Source organism: Ornithorhynchus anatinus, chromosome 2 (genome assembly GCF_004115215.2).
Source record: "Ornithorhynchus anatinus isolate Pmale09 chromosome 2, mOrnAna1.pri.v4, whole genome shotgun sequence".
Classification (NCBI taxonomy): domain Eukaryota; kingdom Metazoa; phylum Chordata; class Mammalia; order Monotremata; family Ornithorhynchidae; genus Ornithorhynchus; species Ornithorhynchus anatinus.
In genome coordinates, this window is record NC_041729.1 from 163,316,708 (window position 1) to 163,334,702 (window position 17,995).

The 17,995-nt window shown below is 47.5% G+C and overlaps 1 protein-coding gene across 3 annotated transcripts in view; it reads right to left on the reverse strand.

Annotated features, from left to right (window-relative positions):
- Positions 1-17,995, reverse strand: part of IRAG2 (inositol 1,4,5-triphosphate receptor associated 2) — a 175,307-nt gene that overhangs the window by 49,793 nt on the left and 107,519 nt on the right. For 2 of the 3 annotated variants that reach the window (XM_029057324.2, XM_029057309.2), the window contains exons 18-19: positions 13,930-14,083; positions 5,829-5,907 (exon numbers count right to left, since the gene is read on the reverse strand). In XM_029057324.2, coding sequence (XP_028913157.1) covers positions 5,829-5,907; positions 13,930-14,083 — 233 coding nt within the window. The remainder of the gene's footprint in view (positions 1-5,828; positions 5,908-13,929; positions 14,084-17,995) is intronic. The other variant, XM_029057333.2, reaches the window with a different exon arrangement.

A 17,995-nucleotide genomic window follows, 5' to 3' on the forward strand; every position in this document is an offset into this window, starting at 1 on the left:
TTCTCCTCTTCTCAAATTGATAATAAATAATAATAATAGTGATATTTGTTAAGCACTTACTATGTGACAGATACTGTACTGAGCTCTGGCACTGTACAAATTCTACCCGCTATATCAGTGCTTCTGACCCCATTCCTTGTCACTTGGCCAAAGCAATTACCCCCTCCCTAATGGCCTTCTTGACCTGCTCGCTTTTCTCCAGTGGTTCCTTCCCCACTGTGTTCAAGCAACCACCACCTCTATAAGGATGATTCTCCAATTTACCTCTCCAGCCTTAACTTCTCTCCTTTTTCATGCAGTCTCACTGTTTCTCCTTCTTGGATGTCCCACCGACACCTTCAACTAAACATGCCTAAAACACAATTCCTTATTTTTTCCATCCAAACCCTGTTCTTCCCACTCACTTTCCTTTCACTGTTGACAACACCACCATCCTCCCTCTCTCACGTACCTGGAATCTTAGCATTATCCCCGACTCGTCTCTATCATTCCACCCGCACACTCAGCCTGTCACAAAATCCTGTTGGTTCCACCTTTACAAGATCTCTAGAACCCGACCTTTCCTCTCCATCGACTTGTCTGCTGCGTGACCTTATCACTTCATTTCTCTGGGCCTCAGTTATCTCATCTGTAAAATGGGGAAAGAGACTGTGAGCCCCACATGGGACCGGGACTGTGCTCTATCTGATTTGCTTGTATCCACCCCAGCACTTAGTACAGTTCCTGGCACATAGTAGGTACTTACCAAATACCACAGTTAATATTATTATTATCCAAACTGCAACTCCAATGATCCGCGCTCTCATTATTACCTGCCTCGACTACTGCATCCTCTAGACGGCAAGCTCGTTGTGGGCAGGAAACGTCTACCAACTCCACTGGGTTGTGCTTTCCCAAGTGTTTAGTACAGTGCTATGCCCCCAGTAAGGGCTCAATAAATACTACTGATTAACTGATCAATCAGCCTCCTCGCTGACCTCCCCGTCTCCTGTCTCTCCCCACTCTATTCAATACTTCACTCCGCTGCCTGGATTATTTTTCTCAGAAACATTCAATCCACGTCTCCCCTCTCCTCGAGAACCTCTGATGGTTGCCCACCCTCCTCCATATCAAATATCGCCCCTTACGATCAGCTTTAAGGCAATTAACTCTCTTCCTCCTTCCTAACTCTGTTTATCTACTACAAGCGAACCCACAAGCTCCACTCCTCTAAACACCCACTTACTCTCTGTCCCTCCATCTCTTCGATCTCACCGCCTACCTCCTGTCCACGTCCTGTCCCTTCATATCTGTCAGTCCGCCATTCTCCCCACTTTCAAAACCCTCCTGACTTCACATCTCCTCCTTTTGTTTAATCAATGGTAGTTACTGAGCGCTTATTATGTGCAGAGCACTGTGCTAAGCACTTGGGAGAGTGTAGTACAACAGAATTAGCAGCCACGTCCCCTGCTGCTAACGAGCTTAGTGTGTAGAGGGGGAGACAGACATTAAAATGAATAAATAATTTTTAATACAAAATTGAAAGATATGTACATAAGTGCTGTGGGGTTGGGGCGAATATCAAATGTCCTTCTTGACTAAACCCTCTTTTTCCCCTACATCTGACCTCTTCTTTGCTTCGACATGCTCTTGACTCTGTTCCCCTTAAGTAGTTTGATAATCAACACCGTACCCCAGCACTTATTTAAATGTTCTTATATTGCTATATCTCCCGGAGAAGCAGCTTGGCCTAACAGATAGAGTCCGGGCTTGGGAGTCAGAAGGATTTGGTTTCTAATTCCGGCTCTGCCACTTCTCTGCTGTGTGACTCTGAGCACATCACTTCACTTCTCTGTGCCTCAGTTCCCTCAACTGGAAAATGGGAATTAAGAGTGTGAGCCCCATGTGGGGCAGAGGCTGAGTACAATCTGATTAGTTGGTATCTACCCCAGCACTTTGAACAATGCTTGACACAGAGTAAGCGCTTACCGCATTAATACAATCACTCATCCTATCCCGCCTAGATTATTTCATCAACGTCCTTTCTGACCTCCCAAACTCCTTTCTCTCCCCACTCCAGTCCACACTTCACTCCGCTGCCCAGATCTTCTTTCTACAGAAACGTTCAGGGCATGTAAGCCCTCTCCCTCAAAAATCTCCACTGGTTGCTCATCCACCTCCATATCAAACAAAAACTCCTCACCATTGGCTTTAAACCCTCCATCACCTTGCTTTCTCCTACCTCACCTCGCTACTCTCCTACTACAACTCAGCCCACACACTTTGCTCCTCTGGTGCCGCTAACCTTCTCATTCATTCATTCAATAGTATTTATTGAGCGCTTACTATGTGCAGAGCACGGTACTAAGCGCTTGGAATGTACAAATCGGCAACAGATAGGGACAGTCCCTGCCCTTTGACGGGCTTACGGTCTAATTGGGCTTACAGTCTAATCGGACTCACTGGGCTTCAAATTCTCACTGGGTTTCCATCTCACCTGCCTCACCACTGACCCCTCGTCCACATCCTGCCTCTGGCCTGGAACACCCTCCCCCCTCAAATTCGACAGACAATTACTCTCCCCACCTCCAAAGCTTTATTGAATGCCCCATCACCTCCAAAGGGCCTTCCCTAAGGACCCCCCCCCCCCATTTTACTCAGCTCCCACTCCCTTCTGCATCACCCTGACTTGCTTCCTTTGCTCTCCCCCCTCCCAGCCCCTAGCACTTATGTACATATCTGTAATTTTATTTATTTGTATCCATGTCTGTCTTCCTCTCTCTAGTCTGTGAGCTTGTTGTGGACAGGAAATGTGTCTATTGTTGTTGTATTGTCCCCTCCCAAGTGCATAGTACAGTGCTCTGCACAGAGTAAGCTCTCAATAAATACAATTGAATGAATGAAAGAACAAATTCAATTGACTGACTGGCACTGAGTAAGCCACTACTACTAGAGTCATCTCCTCAGCATAGATTCTCCTTCCGATAGCCCGAGGTCAAATCCCTCATTCCTTACGCGATACTCCGTCTCCCAAAACATCCAAAATGGAGACAACCCCCCTGCTTCCACCCCTGCAGACAAAAACTAAGAATTTGCTTCAGAATTGACAGAGCTCCATCTCCTGGGTTCAGGGGATTCTCTAGCTCAGTCGGTCAAGTGTATTTATTGAATGCTTACTATGTGCAAAGCTCTGTACTAACCACTTCGGAGAGTACAATAGAATTGAGAAGCAGCGTGGCTCAGTGGAAAGAGCAAGGGCTTTGGAGTCAGAGGTCATGGGTTCGAATCCCGGCTCAGCCACTTGTCAGCTGTGTGACTTTGGGCAAGTCACTTAACTTCTCTGTGCCTCAGTTCCCTCATCTGTAAAATGGGGATTAAGACTGTGAGCCTCACGTGGGACAACCTGATTCCCCTGTGTCTACCCCAGCACTTAGAACAGTGCTCGGCACATAGTAAGCGCTTAACAAATACCAACATCATCAACAATAAACAGACATATTGTCTGCCCATAATGCGCTTACAGTCTATGGAACGAGCTTACGCCCTTTGAGACCATCAGGAGGGAACTGCCAGCTTGAACTTGGCTTTGAACTAGCGGCTCAACACTCAGGATGATTAGGGTACAAAATCCCACATGAAACTGGCAATCAAAATCAATGGCATTTACTGGGCATTTACTATGTACAAAGCACTGTACTAAGAGCTAGGGAGAGCACAATATGGCAGAGTTGGTAGACACGATCGCTGCGCACAAGCAGGTACTGTTTGATAAAACCTGGCCCAGTACTTGAAGTCTGCTTCAATCAATCAATCGATTGTATTCAATGAGCATGTACTGTGTGCAGAGCACTGTACTGAATGCTTGGGAGAGTACAATAAAGAGTACACTGCTCCAGATGGCTCTCTTTGTCTCTAACCCAAAACCATGCAGAAAAACTTTAGACCAAAGGCCTAGCTCAGGGAGGTTTGAGGTGCTTCGTTCATTCAATTGCATTTACTGAGCGCTTATTGTACACAAAGCACTGAATTAACCTTTTGGGAGAGTACAATAAACAGACCCATGTTTTACCTACAATGAGCTTACAGTCTAGAGGGGGAGCCAGCCATTAATAGAAATAAATTCAAGAAGCAACAGATCATTGCTGGTCCACGGTGGACGATTAAAGATGAAAACGACAGGCAAGTTAGAGAGAAGTCCAAGCATGTGTCTTACCTACGGTGATGAAACACTGCTGTTGAAGGGGGTGAGACTAGCACATCCTGATAAGATCACCCTGGTGGAGTCATTCAAATATTAGCCCAAGTCACAGATTCAAATGGAAATTTGGGGCTAACTGATTTGTTTTCGTCGCTGCACAGACACAGACAGAGGGGGTGGGGCAAAGGGCATCTGCAGGAGAGATGGTAGAGTAATATCTAATATTTTTTTCCGGTGATCAAAAAAAATTTTTAAAAAGTTGTGGCTGAGGAGATGTGCAGGCCAAAAATGCTATCTGGAAAGACATCCCGAGAGGAGAAGCAACCAGAGATATTACAAAAAAATTGGTTGAAGAGGAGACAATAAGTAAAAATGATGATAATGATAATGGTATGTGTTGTTTGTTTATAATGGTATTGGTTAAGATCTTACTATGTGACAGGCACTGGTCTAAGTGCTGGGGTGGATATAAGCTAATCAGGTGGGACACAGTCCCTCTTAATAATAATAATAATGTTGGTATTTGTTAAGCGCTTACTATGTGCCGAGCACTGTTCTAAGCGCTGGGGTAGACACGGGGGAATCAGGTTGTCCCACGTGGGGCTCACAGTCTTAATCCCCATTTTACAGATGAGGTAACTGAGGCACCGAGAAGTTAAGTGACTTGCCCAAAGTCACACAGCTGACAAGTGGTCGAGACGGGATTCGAACCCATGACCTCTGACTCCAAAGCCCGTGCTCTTTCCACTGAGCCACGCTGCTTCTCTTCCATATGGGGCTCAGTCTTTATCCCCATTTTACAGATGAGGGAAATGAGGCACAGAAAAGTGGCATGACTTTCCCAAGGTCACACAGCATGCAAATGGCAGAGGCGGGATGAGAGTCCAGGTCCTTCTGACTTCCAGGCCCGGGCTCTTTCTGCTAGGCCAGGCTACTTCTTTCTTAAAGTGCTTACTATAAGCCAAACCCTGCACTAAGCCCTGAGGTAAATACAACATAAGCAGATCAGACAAAGTCCCACAGACAGATATCTTATCCTAGCTTTTACAGATAAGGAAACTGAAGCACTGAGAAGTTAAGCAATTTGTCCAAAGTCACACATCAGGCAAATGGTAGAGGTTGGTTAAGAACCCAGGTCCCCTGACTCCCACCTCTGTGTTCTTTCCATTGGCCCAAACTGCTATTTAAATTCTAGGAATAAAAGAATCTGCCAAATGACAATTTTCTTTCGCAAAAGGGGAGGAGGAGGAGGAGGAGGGAAGGAGAGGAGAAGGAGGGGGAAGAAGAGGACGGTTGATGAGGAGGAGGAGGGGATATGAGGAGGAGGGGGGAAAGAGGAGGGGGGAAGAGGAGGAGAAGGAGGGAGAGAAGAGGAGGAGAAGGAGGAGGAAAAGGAGGAGGAGGAGGAAGAGGAGGAGAAGAGGAGGAGTAAGGGGAGAAAAGGAGAAGGGGGAAGAGGAGGAGAATGGTGAAGAGTAGGCATATGAAGGGGAGAGGAGGAAGGGGTAAGAAGAGGAGGAGGAGGAGGAAGGGGGAAAGAGAAGGAGGAATGTTGAGAGAAGGAGGGAAGGAGGGAACAGGAGGGAGGGAAGGAAGAGGAAGAAGGGGAGGGAGGGGAGGGAAGGGGAAGGAAGGGATCCTGAACACTCACCCTGGGGGCCAGAGGATCCATTGTGGCTGGAACAGGAAACGTCTCCCCGGTCTGGGGACTCTCTGACAGGCCCGGGCACCTAGCGGCAAAACGCCCATTTGCGGGTTAGCGACCGAGCACTGAATGCTGGCTTTTCTTAAGTGCCTATCGCGTCCCTGGCGATCCATCAAGAATATTTATTGAGCGCATACTGTGCGCAGAGTACCGTACGAAGCATCTCGGAGAGGACGATCCCATGGAGCTGGTAAACCCGTTTCCTGCCCTTGGTCAGTCGTTCGTATCGAGCGCTTACTGTGTGCAGAGAACTGTACTGAGCGCTTGGGAGAGGACAGCAGAACAACGTAGCAGACACGTTCCCTGCCCTTAGTGAGCTTACAATCTAGATGAGGAGCTATGCACCAAAGACTCTACAAAGCATGAGTAGAGGCAAAATAATCAGAGAAGCAATTCCTGTCCTACCAGGAGCTCACAGTCTAAGACAGGGAAACTGGTCCATGTATGATCCCCAAGTTGTAGGAGCAGAACATTTACTAAATTTGTAGTGGGTGTGGGAAGCAGCATGGCCCAGTGAATAGAGAATGGGCCTGGGAGACAGAAGGTCACAGGTTCTAATCCCTGTTCCACCACCTGTCTGCTGTTACCTTAGGCAAGTCGCTTCATTAGGCCTCAGTTCCCTCATCTGTAAAATGGGGATCGAGACTGTGAGCTCCCCATGGGACAGGGACTGCGTCCAATCCGATTACCCTATAGCCACCCCAGCAGTTACTGCAATGCCTGGCATAGGGTATGTGCTTAACGGATACCATAATTATTATTATTGCTCTGTACTAAGCACTTGGAAAGTACAAAATAAGTAATCAGTCAGTCCAACAGCCCTAACTACATATCCACAACTTATTCCCCTATAGTAATAATAATCATGGTACTTGCTAAGCACAGTGCCAGGCACTGTACTAAACACTGGGGCGGGAATAAGGTAATCGGGTTGGACACAATCCCTGTCCGATGTGGGGCTCACAGTCTCAATCCCCGTTTTACAGATGAGGGAACTGAGGCACAGAGAAGTTAAGTGACTTGCCCAGGGTTACACAGCAGACAAGTGGCAGATCCGGATTAGAACCCATGACCCTCTGACTTCCAGGCCTGGGCTCTATCCACTATGCCAAACTGCTTCTAATCCCCTCTAAACGGTAAACTCCTTGTGAGCAGGAAACATGCCTACCGACTCTGTGGTATTCTCCTAAGCGCTTAGTACAGTGCTCTGTACACATCAAATGCCACTGATTGACTGAGTGCTTAATGCGTGTGCAGCACTGCATTAAATGCCTGGGAGAATGCAATACACCGGAGTGGCAGAGCATCTTTCCCTAATGGTAGAGAAAAAACGAAAAGTGGATCAAGTGGGGAAACCTGCATAGAGAGGTTAAGAGACTTGCCCAAGGTCACACAGTGAACAGGTGGTAGAGCCAGGAGTAGAAAACAGGTCCTCTGATTCCTAGGTCTATGCTATTTTCCCTAGGCCAAGCTGCCTATTTATATTAATGTCTGTCTCCCCCTCGAGACTGTAAGCTTGTTGTGGGCAGGAAATGTGTCTGTTTATTGTTGTACTGTGCTCTCCAAAGCACTTAGTACAGCGCTCTGCATGCACTAAGCACTCAATAAATGTGACTGACTGACTGACTGACTGCTTGTGGGTAGAGATGGGGTCTATCAACTCTACTGTATCGTGTTCTCCCAGGTTCTTATTAGAGTGCTCTGCACACAGTAAGTTCTCAAACATCTTCGATTGCTTGCCTGTTTAAGACAGCGGTCCCCCTCCCTAAAATGAGAAAGCGCATTTTGGAGAGGGAAGATGTTTTGATTAAACACCATTCCAGAGTCTGTGAATCTCCAGGAAGGATCCGGGATGTGGGGTTGCTATGCTCCCAGGATCCCACCCTCTCTCGGGCCTGGCTCCGAAGAGAGCAGCTGAGATGGAAATGAGGACTTTGCCATGCAAAGCCAAAAGTCCTCGCTCCGCTGCCTTCGCTTCTTTCCGTCCGTCCGGTCTCCTGACACAGATGAATGTTTGAACCCAACCGAGGAAGAATCAATCCTCAAACCCTCCTCTGATTAAGTGGATATAACTTATTCTCCGTCTACGTCCGCTTAATTAATCGATTTGTTTATTGAGCGCTCACTGTGTGCAGAATATGGGGCTGGGAGGCAGAAGGACCTGGGTTCTAATGCCGACTCTGCCGCTTGTCCGCTGTGTGACCTTGGGCGAGTCACTTTGCTTCTCTAGGGCTCAGTTAACCTCATCTGTAAAAAGAGGACTAAGACTGTGAGCTTCATGTGGGCTATGGACTGTGTCCAACCTGAGTACCTTGTATCTATCCAGGTGCTTAGAACTGTGCTTGGCACAAAGTATATACTTAACAAATAAAAACACATACAAAAAAAACAACAAAACAAAAACTTGGGAGAGTACAAAATAAAAGAGTTTCTAGGCTCCCTTGGAGAACCGATTTGCTCCCATGGCTTCAACTACCATCGCTTCACAGACAATTCCCAAATCTCCAGCCTGGAGCTTTCCCTTTCTTTGTAATCTCACATTTCGTCAGTCAACCAGTGGTATTTACTGAGTGCTTACTGAGTGCAGAGCACTGTACTAAGTGCTTGAGAGGGTAAAATACAACAGAATTGGAAGACACATCCCCTGCCCACAACAAGATGACGATCTAGAGGGGTAGACAGAATTTACGGATGTGGACATAAGCGCTGTGGCATTGAGGAGTTGGGGGTGACAATCAAGTGCTTAAAGGATATAGATCCAAGTGCGTAGGCGATGCAGAAGGGAGTGGGAGTTGGGGAAACGAGGGCTTAGTCGGGGAAGGTCTTTGGGAGAAGAGACGATTTTAATAAGGCTTTTGAATATGGGGAGAGTGGTCGTCTGTTTATATGAAGGGGGGACGTTTCAGAGTTGAACTAGGACGTAGGCAAGAGGTCAGCAGCATGACAGATGAGATGGAGGCCCAGTGAGAAGTTTAGCATCAGAAGAGTAAAATGTGTGGGCCGCGTCGTAGTACGAGAGTAACGAGGTGAGGTAGGAGGGGCCAAGATAATCGAGCGCTTTAAAGCCAATAGGACGGAGTTTTTGTTTGATGAGGAGGTGGATGGGCAACCACCGGAGGTTCTTGAGAAGTGGAGAAATATGGACTGAATATTTCTGTAGAAAAACAATCCAGGTGGCTGAGTGAAATGCGGACTAGTGTGGGGAGAGACAGGAGGCAAGGGAGGTCAACAAGGAGTCTGATGCAGTAAAGGCAGAATACAAGTGCTTGGATCCGCAGAGAACCGGGTTGGATGTAGAAAAAAGGGCGAGATTTATCGACGTCGTGAAGGTTGAACCAACGGGATTTGGCGGTAGATTAAAAATATAGGTTGAATAAGATCTGAGTGGAGGATAATGCCAAGTTTACAGGCCTGCAAGACAGGGACAGGGAGGGTAGTGGTGCCATCTAACTGATGGGGAAAGACGGCGAGAGGACTGGATTTGCGTGGGAAGATGAGGAGTTGTGTTTTGGACATGTTTACTTGGAGGTGTCGGTGGGAACCTGAGTAGAGATTTCTTGACGACAGATGGAAATGTGAGATGGCAGATAAAGTGAGAGGTCAGGGATGGAGTTGTAGATATGGAGATCGTCAGTAGAGGGGTGGCAGTTGAAGTGGCTCACTTATGGCTTCAGAGCTCTCACTCTTGGCTTCAAAGCTGTCCATCCCCTGGCCCCCTCCTACCTCACCTCCCTTCTCTCCTTCTCCAGCCCAGCCCGTACACTCCACTCTTCTGCCGCTCACCTCCTCACCATCCCCCATTCGCGTCTGTCCTGCCGTCGGACCCTGGACCACATCCTATTGCTGACCCGGAATGCCCTCCTTTCTCACGTCCGCCAAACTAACTCTCTTCCCCTCTTCAAAGCCCTACTGAGAGCTCACCTCCTCCAAGAGGCCTTCCCAGACTGAGCTCCCCCCTTTTCCCTCTGCTTCTCCTCCACCCTCTGCTCCTCCCCCTTCCATTCACCTCCCCTCAGCTGAGCCCCCTTTCCCTCTGCTCCCCCTTCCCTTCCCTCCCCTCCCCACCGCACCCTCTGCTCCTCCCCCTCCGCCCCTTCCCTCAGCACTGTGCTCATTTGTATATATTATTTATTACCCTATTTATTTTGTTAATGAGGTGTACATCCCCTTGATTCTATTTATCTGAATAATGTTGTCTTGTTTTCGTTACGTTCTGTTTGGCTCTGCTCTCTATCTCTCCTGATTAGACTGTGAGCCCATCATTTGGCAGGGATTGTCTCTATCTGTTCCCGAATTGTACATTCCAAGCACTTAGTACAGTGCTTTGCACATAGTAAGCGCTCAGTAAATACTATTGAATGAATGAATGAAAGCAGAAAATTTCTCCAAAAGAGTGAGTGAGGAGGAGACAAGAAGGGGACTCAAAATTGAACTTTGAGGGGCTCCCACAGTTGGGTCGAGGGGAGGCGGAGGAGGAGTCAGCGAAAGTGACAGAGAATGAGTGGCCAGAGAGATAGGAGGAGAACCAGGAGAGGACAGTGTCAGTGAAGCCAGGGTTAGATCATTTTTCCAGGAAAAAGGTGTGGTCCACAGTGTCCAAGGCAGCTGAGAGGTCATGGAAGATTAAGATGTAGCAGAGGCTGTTGGATTTGGAAAGAAAGAGGTCACTGGTGACCTTTGAGAGGGTGGTTTCTGGGAATAAAGGGGACAGAAGCCAGATTAGAGAGAGTCAAGGAGAGATTTTGAGGAGAGGAACTCGAGACAGCGGGGGTAGACAACTGGCTCAAGGAGCGCTTGGAGATGAATGGTAGGAGGGAGATGGGGTGATAGTAAAGGGAGCTGTGGGGTCAAGAGAGGGTTTTTTAGGCTAGGGGAGGCATGAGCACATTTGAAAGCAGTGGGGGAAAAGTCACTGGAAAGTGAACAGTTGAAGAAAGCAATCAGGGAGGGAAGAAGGGAGAGCGCAAGTGTTCTGATGAGGTGAGAAGGAATGGGGTCAGAGCCACAGGTGAAGGGGTTGGACTTTGAGAGGAGGCTGGAGTCTCTTCTTGAGGTACTATAGGAGAATCCAAGAGATGGAGGGAGGCACTGGAGAGGAACAGCGAAGATTTTAGAAAGCCTGTGCCTGATGGATTCAATTTTCTCCATAAAGTGTGTAGCCAAGTCATTAGGGGAAAGAGCAGCATGGCCTACTGGATAGAGTGCAAGCCTGGGAGTCAGATGGGCCTGGGTTCCAGCCCCGCTCTTCCGCTTTTCTGCTGTGAGACCTTGGTCAAGTCACTTCACATCTCTGTGCCTCAGTTACCTCATCTGTATAATGGGGATTATGACTGTGAGTCCCTTGGGGGACATGGACTGGGTCCAACCTGATTAGCTTGTACCTAACCCCAGCACTTAGTACAGTGTCTGGCACGTAGCAAATCCTTAGCAAATGCCACAAAAAAAAAAGAGAGGTAATGGGGCTGGGTCGGGGGGACAGAGGATATGAAGAGGGAGTTGAATGATGGAGACAGCTGGTGAGGGTAATAGGCATGGGAGTCAATAAGGATCAAGAGGGTGGAGGAGGGTGAAGTTGAAGTAGGTAAGGATGCATTGAAGATGGATGAGACTGGCTCAATGCATATATTTCTTCTTGTCTCCAGGTCATCCCTACTTGGATGTCCACCAACACCTCAACCTTAACAGGTCCAAAACAGACCTCTTCATCTTCCTGCCCTACCCCGTACTTCCCCATCATCGTAAACACCACCACCAACCTTCCTGCCTCACAAGTCTCTAACTTTGGCATTCTCCTAACTCATCTTTCCCATCCAACTGCATATTCGGTCTGTCACTAAATCTCGTCATTCTACTGTCCCAGTAGATCTCCTCCATCCAAAACGCTACTATGCCGATCCAAGCATGTATCAATCGTATCCCGCCTTGAGTACTGCATCAACATCTTCGCCAATCTCTCTGCCTCCTGTCTCCAATCCAATCCATATTTCACTCTACTTCCTAGATCATTTTTCTTAAGAAAAATAATTAGTTCACATCTCCCCACTCCTCAAAAACCTTTAGTGTTTGCCCATCCATCTCAGCACCAGAGAGAAACTTCTCACCATCGGCTTTGAGGCATTCCATCGGCTCTTCCCACCACAACATTTCGTGGCCCATCACCTATTACGATATAACCTTTGCTCCTCAAATACCAACTAATTTACTTCACTCTCGATCTCATGGATCTCACCCCTGAGCCTTTACCTATGACCTCCCTCGGGCCTGGAACTCCCTCCCACTTCATAGATGACACCTTTAAATTACGCACATATCCTTAAATTATATATTATGCATTATTTATATTAATGTCTGTCTCACCCTCTAGATTGTAAGCTCATTTTTTATGGTATTTGTTAAGCGCTTACTATGTGTCAGGCACCGTTCTAAGTGCTGGGGTAGATACCAGCTTAATCAGGTTCGACACAGTCCCCATTAATCCCCATTTTATAGATGAGATAACCGAGGCACAGATAAGTTAAGTGACTTGCCCAAGAGCACACAGCCGTCGAGCGGTGGAGCCGGGACTAGAACTCAGGTCCTTCAGACTCCCAGGCCTGTGCTCTTTCCACTAGGCCACACTACTTCTCATTATGGGGAGGGACTGTGACTGCCAACTCTGTCCTATTGTCCTCTCCCAAGGACTTAGTGTGGACGTCTGCACACGGTATGTGCTCAATATATGCCATTGATGATGACTGAGAATACTGCATGTTGAAACAATCTTCAAAGGTCTCCTAAAATCCACCTCCTCCATGTTGCCCCCCAATTAAATGGCAATTTATTAGCACCTATATTCCATCCACAGTGACAGAAAAGTCGTGGAGAGGACAGGGTTTGGGAGGGAGGATAAGGAGCTCTGTCTTGGACTTATTGATCAGGTCCCACACAGGGCTCACATTCTAAGTAGGAGGGCGGGGAATATACCTCTTTATTGTTAGATTGGCGTCTCCCAAGTGCTCAGTATAGTGTTTTTTCTCAGTAAGTGCTCAAAAAATTCAATGAATGAATGAGGGAAAACAGGTATTGAATCCCTTTCCTTCAGGTGAAGGAATGGAGGCCCTGAGAAGTAAAGTGACTTGCTCAAGGTGATACAGCAGGCCAGTAGGCTAACTGGAACTAGAATCCAGAACCCCTGACTCCCAAGCCCTTCCACTTGGCCATGCTCCTGCTTATGCTGCTTCGTTGGGGAAGGCCTCTTGGGCGAGATATTATGTCAGTAAGGATCATGTTATTAGAACCCAAGTTTATGGTCTATTCCTGGCACCACTTGTCTGCTGGGTGACCTTGGGCAAGTCACTACTCTTGGCTGGGCCTCAGTTCCCCCATTTGTAAAATGGGGACTGAGACTGTAATCCCCACATGGGACAGGGACTGTGTCCAACACAATTTGTTTGTATCCACCCAAGCGCTTAGTACAGTGCCTGGAACAGAGTAAGCACTTAATAAATACCAGAATTATTAGTATTATTATCTGGAGCCAGAGAGGTGACAGGAGTCTTATAGCCTACTAGACTGCAAGCTCATTTGTTCCAATTGTATTTATTGAGCGCTTAACTGTGTACAGAGCACTGTGCTAGGCACTCGGGAAAGTTCAACATAGCAATGAAGGGTGACATTCTCGGCCCATAATGAGCTTACGGTCTAGAGGAGGGGAGACAGACATCAGCAGATTTTGATAGATTATATATATAATATAATCTATAGATTATAATCAATATCTCTATCCTATATAGTTATATTTCTATATGATACGTACTTATATATTACATATTGGTCAATAATATATTGATATCAGTAATCAATAGATTATATAAATCAAAAATGAGAGCTATGAACATAAGTGCCGTGGGGCCGGGAGGAGGGGAGAACAAAGGGAGCAAGTCAAGGTGAAGTAGAAGGGAGTGAGCAGGGAATGTGTCTGTTGTATCGCACTCACCCAAGTGCTTAGTACAGTGCCCCCCACACAGTAAGCGTTCAGTAAACACCAGTGACTGACTGATTGACTTACTTGAGGGGCTGGAGGGTCAGCTGGTCAGCAGAGCACTCTCTGTCAGGGCTGCTCTCCAACGTCCCGCAGAGAGTGTCCGCTGGGCCTGACCCCAGAGGCAGGTCTGCCTTCTGCCCTCCTGGCATCAGCTCTAGGGGGTCAGGACTCCAAGCATCTGTAGCAAGACAGGAAGACGCAGAGAAATCCTATTCATTTCTGGGCCGGAAATCCAGAGTCTCCCTTCTGACTTAATGGGTCATTAAAAGGCAATCCAGTGAAGCTCAACTCCTGTTTGCCTTGCAAATGGAAGGGCTCTGGCTGCAGCTCAGATCTTGCAAAACAGCATAATTCTCCCCCCACCCACGCACCCCATTTTCTCTCCTAGCCTGCAGCAAGGTTGGGAGGGAGAAGGGGAGGGAGTCAGTCAATCATCTCTGATGAGCGCTTACAGTAGCAGAGCACTGTACTAAGTGCTTGGGAGGGTACCACAGTGAAAAGACACATTCCCTGCCCACAATGAGCTCACAGTTGAGGAGACAGACAAGAGAAATCAAAAAATGACAGATAGGGACATAAGTGGTGTGAGGCTGGGAGGGGGGATGAATAAAAGGAGCAAATCAGGGCAATGCAGAGGGAGTGGGAGAAGAGGAAAAGGGTTTAGTCGGGGAAGCCCTCTTGGAGGAGATGGGCCTTCAAGAAGGCTCTGAAGGAGGGCAGAGTCGTATGTCAGATACGAAGAGGGACGACGTCTCGGGGCAGAAGCAGAACGTTGTTGAGAGGTCGACGGGGAAATAGAAGAGATCGAGCTACAGTGAGAAAGTTAGCATTAGAGGAGCGAAGAGTGCAGGCTGGGTTGGAGTAGCAGAGTAGCGAGTTGAGGTAGGAAGGGACCAGGGGGTTGATGGCTTTAAAGCTGTTGGTGAGGTGTTTCCATTTGATGTGGAGGTGGATGGGCAACCGCTTGAAGTGTGAGGAAACATGGACTGAATGTGTTTTGTAGAAAAACACTCTGGCAAGAAGAGCGACGTTCGGACTGGAGACAGGTGGCAGGGAGGTCAGCAAGGAGGCTGATACAGTAGTTAAAGCGGGATAGGTTAAGTGACTGCTTTAACTTGGTAGCAGTTTGGATGGAGAGGAAAGGGTGGATTTTAGTGATGTTGTGAAGGTGGGACTGACATCATTTAGTGATGGTTTGGATATGTGGGTTGACAGAGGAGTCGAGGATAACGCCAAGGTTACTGCTGGTGACACAGGAAGGAAAGATGGTGGTGCCGTCTACAAGGATGGGAAAATCAGGGGGAGCACAGTGTTTGGGGGGGAAGATAAGAAGTTCGGTTTCAGATATGTTAAGTTGGAATTGACAGGAAGACATCCAAGTAGAGGGAGGGAAACCTGAAGGAGGGAGGAGGCAGAGGGAGGGAGATGAGAGGAAAGTCTGAGGGAAGGAGTCCCCTCAGCACCGAGTTGAATTAGGCGTTTGGGTAAAGACCGAAAGGATGGTCTCAAGAAGTAAGGGTTAATTTAAATTAAGGGCCAGGTACATATTTGTTTATCTTCTAAGTCCCCTTATCTCCTCTCAAACTAAATAGCAATAAAAGGAAGCAGGAAGCCAGGCTCCAGGTTCATAAACTGCGTTTGACTTCCAAAGCTGGGTTGAAATGGGGTGAGTGTGGGTGTGTGGGTGAGTGTGGGTGTGTGCGTGTGTGTGGTCTGGCAGTAGAAGAGTTATATGAGGTTCTTGCCCTTTAACACTTCCCTCCCCCATATTGAAACCCAGCATCGTGACTATTTCCCTGCTCTTCTGCTGATTTCATTCCACTCCGCTCATTGTGGGCAGGGAATATGTCTGTTTACTGTTCTGTTGTACTCTCCCAAGCACTTAGTACAGTGTTCTCCACACAGTAAGGGCCCAGTAAATACGACTGAATGAATGAAGCTTCATTTTAGCTGGACTTAACAGCACCTGAGAAGGTTGAGTTCCCCCAAATTCTCCGCTCAGGACAGACGGAAGACGGCCAGTGGAAGGGATGCTGTAGGCACAGATACCCAGCCGGACAGCGAAGCCCCCCTCGCCCTCCCCGCCAATCTCACAATGTGGAAAGAACAGGGAACCCCAGGAGTCGGGAGACCCCTAATCCCTGCTCCGTTACTGGCCTGTCGAGTCTCCTTGGGAAAGTCACACAGTCTTATCTCAAAGAGAATCAGAGAGTCACACAGTCTCTCTTATCCCAAAGAGAATCAGCACGGTTTAGTGGATACAGCCTGGGGCCGGGGACTCAGAAGGACCTGTGTTCTAATCTCCTCTGTGCCACTTGTCTGCTGTGTGAACTTGGGCAAGTCATTTCACTTCTCTCTGCTTCTGATCCCTCATCTGTGAAACAAGGATTAAATCTGTGAACCCCAAGCGGGACAGGGACTGTATCCCACTTGATTTGCTTGGATCCACTCTACTGCTTAGTACTGTGCCTGGCACATAGAAAGCATTTCACAAATACCGTGATTATTGATATTATTATTATTATTCATCCTCTCCTCTCCTGGTTTCCTTACTCTTATATTGTGGGACAGGGGCGGGGACTGACCTGCCCCAATGCATAGCACAGAGTTTGCCACTCGTTTTTTCTAAATAGAGTAAATGACTGGAGAGTCCAGGAGGTGCCTCTAGACTATAAATTTGTTGTGGTAGGGAATGCGGATACCAACTCTGTTATATTATACTCTTTCAAGAGCTTAATACAGTGCTCTGCACACAGTAATAAATACCAGTGATTGATCGGTTTAGAATTAAGAGAAGCAGATATCATTGTAAAGCCAACAATATGTCCCTTCTGCATCACCCTGACTCTCTCTCCCTTTGCTCTTCCCCTCTCTCCCAGTGCCATGGCACTTCAAGAAGCAGCGTGGCTCGATGGTAAGAGCCCGGGGTTGGGAGTCAGAGGTCGTGGGTTCTAATCCCGGCTCCGTCACTTGTCAGCTGTGTGACTTTGGACAAGCCACAACTTCTCTGTGCCTCAGTTACCTCATCTGTAAAATGAGGATGAAGACTGTGAGCCCCATGTGGGACAACCTAATGACCTAGTATCTTCCCCAGTGCTTAGAACAGTGCGTGGCACATAGTAAGTGCTTAACAAATACTATCATTATCATTATTATGTATGTAACTGATTTTATTTATTTGTATTGATGTCTGTTTATTTGTATTGATGTATTGATGTCTGTCTCCTCCCCTGTAATAATGACAATAATGTTGGTATTTGTTAAGCGCTTACTATGTGCAGATCACTGTTCTAAGTGCTGGGGTAGATACAGGGTAATCAGGTTGTCCCACACGAGGCTCACAGTCTTAATCCCCATTTTACAGATGAGATAACTGAGGCACAGAGAAGTTAAGTGACTTGCCCACAGTCACACAGCTGACAAGCGGCGGAGCGGCGATTCGAACCCATGAGCTATGACTCCCAAGCCCAGGCTCTTTCCACTGAGCCAGCTGCTTCTCTAGATTGTGAGCTCATTGTGGGCAGGGACTGTCACTCTTTATTCCTGTATTGTACTTTTCGAAGTGTTTAGTAGAGTGCTCTGCACACAGTAAATGCTTAATAAGCATGAATGAATGAATGAATGAATGAATGAACCAGGATGGAGGGGAGCCACCTGAGCCCACCCCTAAAGTGTGAGCTCGTTTGTGGGCAGGGATTGGCTCTTTATTACTGTATTGTACTTTCCAAATGCTTAGTACAGTGCTCTGCACACAGTATATGCGATTGAATGAATGAATGAATGTGAGCTTGGCACCAGACTGGCTGTAACTTTGAAATCAGCTTCTTTGCTGACCTCCTGCTCCAGCTCAGCCTCCTACTTCTCCCCACTCCCATCCCCACTTCACTCTGTTGTCCGAATCATTTGAAAACAAAAACAAAAAACACATTCAGTCCACATCTCTCCAATCCTCAAGAACTTCCAGCGGTTGCCCATCCACCTCTGCATCAAACAGAAACTCCTCACTAGTGGCTTTAAAGTCATCCATCACCTTGTCCCCTCCTACCTCATCTCACTGCTCTCCTACTCCAACTCAGCCTGCACACTTTGC